The 8,556-nt window shown below is 41.8% G+C and overlaps 1 protein-coding gene and 2 long non-coding RNA genes across 6 annotated transcripts; 1 reads left to right on the plus strand and 2 right to left on the minus strand.

Moving 5' to 3' along the window:
* The first annotated feature begins 13 nt into the window (after window positions 1–13).
* On the plus strand, window positions 14–8,163 carry LOC133144280 (uncharacterized). Of its 2 annotated transcripts, XR_009710630.1 has the most exons (5): window positions 14–385; window positions 2,517–2,712; window positions 2,960–3,036; window positions 3,127–3,885; window positions 6,855–8,163. It is a non-coding gene; the product is annotated as an uncharacterized LOC133144280 (long non-coding RNA). The 2 variants fall into 2 exon arrangements; XR_009710629.1 differs by lacking the exon at window positions 6,855–8,163 and having other exon boundaries at window positions 3,127–3,931.
* LOC133144283 (uncharacterized) lies at window positions 2,487–2,873 on the minus strand. The gene is made up of 2 exons (XR_009710634.1): window positions 2,805–2,873; window positions 2,487–2,733 (listed from the first exon to the last, which is right to left on the minus strand). It is a non-coding gene; the product is annotated as an uncharacterized LOC133144283 (long non-coding RNA).
* On the minus strand, window positions 3,456–7,829 carry LOC133144251 (uncharacterized). 3 transcript variants are annotated; one of them, XR_009710624.1, is made up of 6 exons: window positions 7,689–7,829; window positions 7,566–7,627; window positions 6,544–7,319; window positions 3,798–4,262; window positions 3,676–3,730; window positions 3,456–3,605 (listed from the first exon to the last, which is right to left on the minus strand). XR_009710624.1 is itself a non-coding variant. In XM_061266812.1 (4 exons), exons 1-3 carry the CDS (start codon window positions 7,709–7,711, stop codon window positions 6,589–6,591), a joined length of 816 nt encoding a protein of 271 aa, XP_061122796.1. In that variant the 5' UTR covers window positions 7,712–7,829; the 3' UTR covers window positions 3,456–4,262; window positions 6,544–6,588. The 3 variants fall into 3 exon arrangements, 1 of the variants encoding a protein (XP_061122796.1); XR_009710623.1 differs by having other exon boundaries at window positions 3,676–4,262; XM_061266812.1 differs by having other exon boundaries at window positions 3,456–4,262.
* Window positions 8,164–8,556: the final 393 nt, after the last annotated feature.

Here is an 8,556-nt window from a genome sequence, read left to right on the forward strand (position 1 = left end):
TGACCTTTCTCGGTTACCGTACGCACGCCAGTTCACCGTGCACCTCTTCCGGTGACTACCAGCCATGTTTTGATTAAGTTTAGCAAACATTTTCAATCACTCTATTTGCCGTTTACATGTAAATATGGAAGAGCATCATTTTGTCACGGGCTCCTCGAGTTTATTTGTTGCTCGCTAGCTATAGTACAACACTATCAGCAAAGGTGGCTTGTCAGAGAGCACGCCCACAAGTGGCACTCAGCGGTCGATCAAACGTTAATCAAGAACTGTGTTTGACCTGCATGTTGTTTTCAAAACAACATACAACACATTGTTTTGTATATTTTCCACGCAAAAGATGATGGAGGTCGGCTGCTGATCGTCTACTTGGACATATTTTCGAAAGGTACTGCATGTTGCTTTTCTTTCTTTTTTTCCTACTATGTAGTATTATGCTTTCGGTGACTAGAGAAGGTGGAAACAGCGGCACAGTCTAATGTGACGTAATAATACTTTGTAAAAATAATTTAATCCGTGCTTTGAGTTATTCGACGGTTGCCAGGTGAATTATGTAGTGGATAACAGTAGATTGGATATAAGTTTCAAAAATTGGGATAGGTGCAGTACAACATATTTCCCGCAGAGGGCGTTAATGCTCTATAGTTGAGTATTCTAGTACTGTTTTGGTCCTTTCATAGTTTGTGATATTCGATGTTAAATAAAGTGTTAAAAATAGGAGAGTGTGTCATTAAAGCTGCCAAGGAGATAGTTTAACAAAAAAGAACAAATTAATTAAAAAAGAAGTTGTGGTCAAGACATTTAAATAAGTGGGGTGGGTGCAGTACAACATGTTTCCCGCAGAGGGCAGTAATGCTTTATAGTTGAGTATTGTATTACTGTTTCGGTCCTTTCATAGTTTGTGATATTCGATGTTAAATAAAGTGTTAAAAATAGGAGAGTGTGTCATTAAAGCTGTCAAGGAAATAGTTTAACAAAAAAGAACAAATTAATTAAAAAAAACAAAAACATTTTGGTAAATGGCTTGCAGGAGCTAGTTTGTTTGTTTACATTAGCGGTGTCCGAACTACTGACCCGCGGTCCAGTTTTTATTGGCACGCAGCAAATTCTGAAAACATAATTGAACGTGGCCCGCACAACAACTTGAGCACTTCTCAGTTTCCACACTAGATGGAGCCCGCCACACTAAGCGCTTGACGTCCGATTAGCAACCCCGGAAGAGAAGCGAACGCGCAGCGTTTGATTTGACGTCACACAGAACGTCATCATCAAACACCTCTAAACATGTTTTGAATGACATTGATGCAAACAAAGTTAGTCAGAAATATACATTTGATTAGTATATAACTAACTTGGTTTGCATCAGTGTCATTGAAAAACACAACCAAAAGTGTGTGATGATGTTATGCAATACCTGGCAGTTGGGTTTTGGCCCAGTGAGAGATGTCAGCTGTTTGCATGTGCTCACCTTCGCCTTGGTGGCACGTGCGTCATCAGAAGTAAGTGACATCCCACCTGAGCTGATCAAACACTTAAGTTGCTTCCATGCAAGGCTGGTCACCAATATTTGTGCTGACAAAACTATTAGTCTCACACAAACATTGACTGCTCAAATGTTTTCAAACTGCTTTTCTGTCCAATAAATTAATCAACTGGAATGCAAAATTTGCTTCACTCATTTGAAGTTTTTCCTGCTTGATGGTTGCTGCAATGGCACTTAGGTTTTGGAAGGCAGTTTTCAGTCTCGAGGTGAGCGTTGTCCTTGTGTCACTGCCATGGACACAGGTCTTTGACTGTTACTTTCCATCTCACGTTACTCAAAATAACAGCAATTCAAATGCAGTCACTTTAATCATGACAGCAATTCCATTGCAATCACTTTAAGTCATGTGAGATAGAGGGAAACAGTCAAAGACCTGTGTCCATGGCAGTGGCAGAAGGCCAACAACTCACCTCAAGACTGAAAACTGCCTTCCAAAACCTAAGTGCCACTTTGCCCCGCCTCCAACTCTTTCGAAATTCAGTCAGGCCAATCACAGCGCAGCACCTAATTTGCATAGCCACGCCCACATTTCAACAGCCAATCAGAATGCAGCATTTGCACATCTGACCAATCAAATTGCGTCAGATTTTAATGGCCACGCCCACTTTAAGACCAACCAATCACATGGTGCCTCATTTGCATAGACACGCCCCACTATCAACCAGTCACAAAACGTTTTTAGAATTGCCACGCCCACTTTCTGAGCTTTCAGCGAATCATGAGGCAGTATTCCAGTTTTGGCACGCCCCTTGTGCCAAAAATTTTCAGAAAATACCCCCCCCTCCCCCCAAAAAAAAAAAAAAAACGTAAAAAATCTGGGGGGGTGGGAAAAAAGCAGAAAAAAAAAGCGGAAAATAAAATTTAAATATTTAGAATTTTTTTGTTTAAGAATAGAATATTTTTCAAGTTTAATTTTTGTGATGTTAAAAATGAAGGAGTGTTAAAGTATTCTTTGTAATCAAACTTTATTTTGCAGAGTAAACATTCAATCACAAATAAGTTACAAGGTGAATGGCAGTCTGCTCATTGCCAAGTGGTGGAGTGGTCGGCCAGTGGGACAAGTGGTGGAGTGGTCGGCCAGTGGGATAAGAGGTGGAATGGTCAGCCAGTGGGACAAGTGGTGGAGTGGTCAGCCAGTGGGAAGGTGGAGTGGTCAGCCAGTGGGACTAGTGGTAAGGAGTTGGTGCTTGGATCTGAGACAAAAAAAGATTTGAGTCAAAAAGCCAGTCAACGTGTGCAGAAAATGTTTTGGCATGAAACTTACCTGTACAAAACATTGTTCATAGTGTTGAGTTGCATGACCAGGAAACTGGTCACATTCCTTGCTGCCTGTTAGAAAATAGAAAAGTAATTTATTTGGAAAAAAGTTGTCATGAAGATTGTGCAATGATTGAAGTGCAAATCTTGCCCATTTCTCAGGTTGTCTTAGAGATGGCGCAACACGAAAATGAAAGCTTGTACTAGCATGCACCTGTGCTCTGGTCCTCTGCGAGCAGGTACTCCATAGTGCACCACACTGGAAACACAAAAATGCATTCAACTTTTGAAACATAATTAAAATGAATTTACTTTCCTTCTCTTACCAGCAGAGGGCTCTCCAGGCAGCTAGGAGGTGCAGACCCAAAAGACTTACACCTGCCAAAAAGTCATTTTGAAGCTTTTGCCAAGTAGCATACCAGGAATGTCTCGTTTCCCCTTGTAGGTCCACCTGTAACAACCACAAGGGGCAAATTCAAGTCCAGAAAGTGAAGAGCCTGCCAAAATGTGACTTGAACCATAGGTGCTTCTACACCACCGGCCAGTGAACAAGCTCAGAGTAGAAGTACCTGTTGCTTAAGGCGAACTTTTCGCTGTCTGGACCAGGGTTTGCCAACTCTGTCTGTAAAGAAAAGGGACATTGACACAAAGACTAAGATTTGAGTTTACTGGTTTTATTTTTAACTGTAGGCTGGAACCTTCCGCTGAAGATTTTAGGTAGTTTGTGCACGAGCAACAATCATTGTTCAAACCTGGAGCGTTTACTTAAGTCAGTCCATGCAACAGGTACAAGGTCCTTTGTCTCCACCTGGTGGACAAGACGGGAAGAAAATAACCCTACTGAAATTAATTAGCCAAATTGTGCTTGTGTGTTTCACCAATAGAAGAAAGCAGGGGCAGCTCTGGACTTCTCTCCACTCGCAGTTTATTGGCCTGAAAGACATAGTAACGTTACAACCCATCTAGCACTAGGTTTTCAGTCCTTGTTCAGCAAGCGTACGTGGAAGTATACTTGCAAACATCTCATGAAGCAAGGGCTCACAGGACAGCAAGTCGGCCATTTTGAAAGCTGCAGACAAAGAAAAAAGGTTAGTTTAATAATAAATGTCGAAATAAAAACCGAATTTTTGCCTTTTTTGCAGTCAATCTGGTTCTTCTGTGGCAGATGCAGGCCTGTGGACAGAAATGAGACTATTAGATGCAGTTGATTAAACGGGTTTGAGTGTTAATTTACTTTAAATGCTCATTTTGAAGAGTTGCACCTGTAGACAAATAAGACAATTAATGCGCATGCAGCAAAATATTTGATTCTGTTGTGAATTTATGCAAACGTTTTGTCTTACCTTCAGCAAAACGGCGTTTGATGCAATTTAAGGTCGTCGAAGACATTAACTCCCAACAATAGAGAAACCTTTTTAGCTTGCATGCTAGCAAGGCATATGCACTTCCAAACTGCACCTTGGCTCTGAAAAAGAGAAAAGGAGTTAGTTTCAAAAGGCTAAGAAAGAATGAAAAGTCACCTTGTCAAAGTTTTCAACGCTGCATGCTGTGGGAAAAGCGTGCGGAGCAGCAGGTGGACCAGCACGACGTGACGCTGTCAGAAGTGAGCAAGAGAACGAGTGTCGCGTTTGTGACGTCTTAAATAGTAGTTTTGTGATGACGTCATTAACAAGCATGAGGGTGCAAAAAAATAAAAGCCTTGCACTTGTAGCGTAAGCAAAACGGCAAAGTATAATCTGATGCGGTGGCCGGGGCGCGAACCAGGGATCTTGCCATTAAGCGGTTAGATCGTTAACCACTCGACTATTACTCATAGAAGATTTTCCGGATTTATAAATATTTGTAGATCATTTCGAACTTCTTTGGAGGATAAAGGTCTGCTGTGACAGTCAACCACAAAGAAGCTATAGTGATAATCGTCTCTCCAGTGGCCAGAAGGTTAAAGTCTTCGTCCCATGTGCGGGAGCCCATGAGTTCGACTCTTGGTCCGTCTACCGTTTAATTTGTAAACGCCGGATAGACTGGGTCTCGAACCCGGGTCGTCCGACCAGAAGCGCAGAATTTTAGCATTCGGCCACATTGCCATGGAAATCGCGCATTTTTGTTCTGTATTTAAAGAACATGTTCAAAGTAATGCATAAATACGAATAATCAGCCTTGATTTGTAAGATCTCAACTGGTCTTGTGGTTAAAGCTTTTACCTTGAGTACAGGAGAACCAAGTTCGAAACTCACTCATGGCACTATGTAATATGTAAATGTTACACAGAGCGGGACTCGAACCCGAGTCTCCTGATCACCAGCCCAAAGCTTTTACCACTGGCCTATCTTCCCACGGGAAATTCGAATTTTATTTTGAAAGTCATGACCACCACCAGAAAAGTGCAATTCAACACCATTTGAATGAAGACATAAACAAATGCAATTAGGGGAAGTGGTTGGTATCCATTTTGGAGAGGTCAACTGAAACTGATCATGTCCCTCCTGGACCTTGCTCACCTACTTCCTCCTCACACACACACACACTCAATCAGCAAGGTGGCTAGATTTGAGGAGATTTGCGAAAGATTTCAGAGAAACCTGGAACAGAGGGGAATGGAACGGAATGTCAATTCTATTGACGTTTGAGGCAGTCGAACAAAATCCCGGGCAATTTTTGAAATTCCCCCCGGACATATTTTTACGGCTGAAAAGTAGGACATGTCCCGGAAAAGAGGACATCTGGTCAGTTTGGGGAATTCCCCCCGGACATATTTTTGGGGCTGAAAAGTTGGACATGTCCGGGAAAAGAGGACGTCTGGTCACCCAAACTACCGTAATTTTCGGACTATAAATCGCGGTTTTATTTCATAGTTTGGGTGGGGGGGGCGATTTATACTCATTTAGTTTATTACTCAATTTAGACTCATATATGTTTTCTTTCACTCTTTGGGGCATTTTATGGCTGGTGCGATTTATACTCCGGTGCGACTTATAGTTCGAAAATTACGGTAAACCAACTCGTGAGAATAAGTACGCAAATATGAGTTTTTTCATGGGGGTCACCAACACGACTGGTTGGCGTCCGTGGACGTTTTGTGCAAGAAAGGACAATGTACTTCCTCGGGCGGTTGGCATCCTTCAACATCTATAATGTGACGCTGCAAATGTTTTATCAATCTGTGAGATTTTTCAACTCGTCGCGGCGGTGAGGGGTGCGTTCACGGTCATGATCTTGAATCGGGAAATAAATGATTATATATTGACACTTTCATCTGCTGTTCATTATTTAATCACAGGTATGCACTGCAAATTTTTGTGTTTTTTTCTCATTTCTATTATTTATATCAGCTACGTATTGGATTATTAATTCATATTTGTACTAGTTATGTAACTACCGCATACGTTTTTTAACCTTATGTGCACACTCTTCAGTGTGCATACTGCTTGGAATTGAATTTACCCCCAAAGATCAATAAAGTATCTATTTTGAAATGCCACCAGCTGCAATCCTCTATCAAATTTAATTTTAAGTTCTGTGCACATTTATCAATTTGAATATGAACCTTTACTTAACCAGCATTCATGATGAGTTAGACTTTTGTCTTACACTGAACTTCACGATTACACATTGCATCAGCATACTACCTATGTGGCTCAAATTTCATTTTAAACATTTTCCAAAACATGTCAAAGTGTAAGAAGCAACAGTCAGGAAAGTAAATAAGTATCATTTTATTTTCAGAATAATAAAATGTTGCTCATTACTGATGTTTGGAATGTGAAGAAATCCCAGTCAAGACATTCCCCTGGTCAGGATCTGAGCTTCACTCTGGTCCACTTGGTCTCTAGGTGAGCGTGGTGGGGAATAGGCTTTGAGCTCTTTTGGACCACTGGGTCCTTCAGGCGCCTGATAGCGTAGCCACCGAATTGGCTGGGGATCTTCAGGACATCTGCGTGCGCGTAGAGTTGGCCGTTAGGCCCCGCCTCCGACAACCCACCGGTCAGCTGCTGTCGTTTACCCTGGAACATCATCTGCCCATGGTTGTGCTTTAAGTTTTTTTTCTGATGTCTTGCAGGTTTCTGACCAATCAGGACTTTGGTGGCAGCGGCATTGGCAGACGTTTGCATGTTGGCGGAGTATTTGCGCATGCCGTAACCCTGCAAGTTGGGAAACTTTCCTCTAGACTGGTGACCGTTTGGTATTTTCCATTCTTCAGCTTGTCCCACAGCAACGTTGGATTGGTGCGGTTTGAACCTGCTCAGAGAGCCCGAACTTGCAATGTCTGTTGAGAGGCCGGGCTTTTTAAGAACAATGCTCTCGCCGGCCGTGGCCACGGGGGGCCGGCGAACCACCTTGAGTGATGAGTAGCCACCGAGAAACTGTTGGTTGTCGTAAGTGGAGACTCCACCACTACTGCCACTTTGGGCCAAGGCTTGAACACGGGAGACTTGTCTGAATTGATTCTGGGGAGGCTTGCCGACGTGACTCAGACTGCCGTCGTTATCATCTTGCACAAAGCCAACATAAGACTCGCCTTGAGCTGCAAAAACAAAACAAAATGCATGTTCACTAATCTTCAAGTTACTTGCATACATCTGGGAGCATTTCTATAAACATTCAGGAAGTGTTTAGAGTACATCCAGGGCTATTTAGGTCACAGCTGCAATTCAGCAGATTCTAAAGAGCTAGAATTTTTAAATTTCTCCTCTAATTGATTATTTTTAACCAATTAACTCAAGTCTTCTAATTAACCACCCAAAAGGCAAATGTCAGCGTTTGCACTCACCTTCTTGAGAAGCCCACAAACAGCGAACATGTTCTGCTCCAAGTAAGCAAAGGAGCAAGATCCTGCACACACAAAAACACTTTAGACACTTAGAAGATTCCCATGTGCACATGTTTAACTCACCCCAAATAAATTCCACAAGCCATTTGTGCAGGCAGCCTGGGTCAACGCAACAATGGCAGGACAACCGAACCCAAAGCGATCGACTTGCTCTGTGACTGCGAGCTCTGCACAAACAAGTTGCTGCTTTCAAGCCGCCCACTCGGGTCCTAATGGACTTGATGGCCGTCAGGTGTGTGGGACTTCGGATTTTCCACAATTTGAATTTTTACCTGTCAGTGTGGAATAAAAAGTGAACAAGTCCTTCATTTGTAAATTTAGCATGAGAGCAAAAAATATGGAAAATTTTGGAAAAGAAATCAAGAAAAAAGTTATTACAATGAAAAAAAAAAGTCTCCAATTTTGGGGTTGTAAATATATAAAAATGATTGATAAGCAGAATTAGGAATATTGAGAATATTAATTTTCAAGAAGATTTTTTTCATGGATAAAAAAAGAAACTACAGAGAGAGGATTTCCTTTCCTTCCTGTTCTCATGCGACTGATGACCGCATGAGTGCGGTGGCTTACATCAAAGACACAATTTCCTGAAACAGGAAATAGCACTGGCGACCGCTCGTTTCTCTTTTCTCTTCATCTCAGCAGTCGTGATTCTTTCCAGTTCCCATGCAAGACACTCAACGTCACGTGGGCTTCAACTTCTTTCATGTCAGCTTTCACTGTGATGCACCCGAATCGTATGCCAACTTTTTTATTATTCAATAAATTCCTCTGTCAATTTTTTAATGTGATGAAACTCTAACTAGAGCTAGACCAATCAGACGCCACGAATAAATCAGAAAAACAAATAACAATAATCATCATAATAATAGTATGACCTTTTTAAGGTCGACGAATTTCTTTGAAAAAAAACAAAATTGATTTCTTCAGA

Source organism: Syngnathus typhle, linkage group LG20 (assembly GCF_033458585.1).
Source record: "Syngnathus typhle isolate RoL2023-S1 ecotype Sweden linkage group LG20, RoL_Styp_1.0, whole genome shotgun sequence".
NCBI lineage: Eukaryota > Metazoa > Chordata > Actinopteri > Syngnathiformes > Syngnathidae > Syngnathus > Syngnathus typhle.

Bases quoted from the DNA above. Each gene is read 5' to 3' on its own strand.
- LOC133144251 (XM_061266812.1), bottom strand. From the start codon at position 7,711: ATGGCTTGTGGAATTTATTTGGG. The intron at 7,628-7,688 runs GTGAGTTAAACA...TTGTGTGTGCAG, and splicing joins GCTTGTGGAATTTATTTGGG to GATCTTGCTCCTTTGCTTAC. The intron at 7,320-7,565 runs GTGAGTGCAAAC...TTGTTTTTGCAG, and splicing joins TTTGTGGGCTTCTCAAGAAG to CTCAAGGCGAGTCTTATGTT.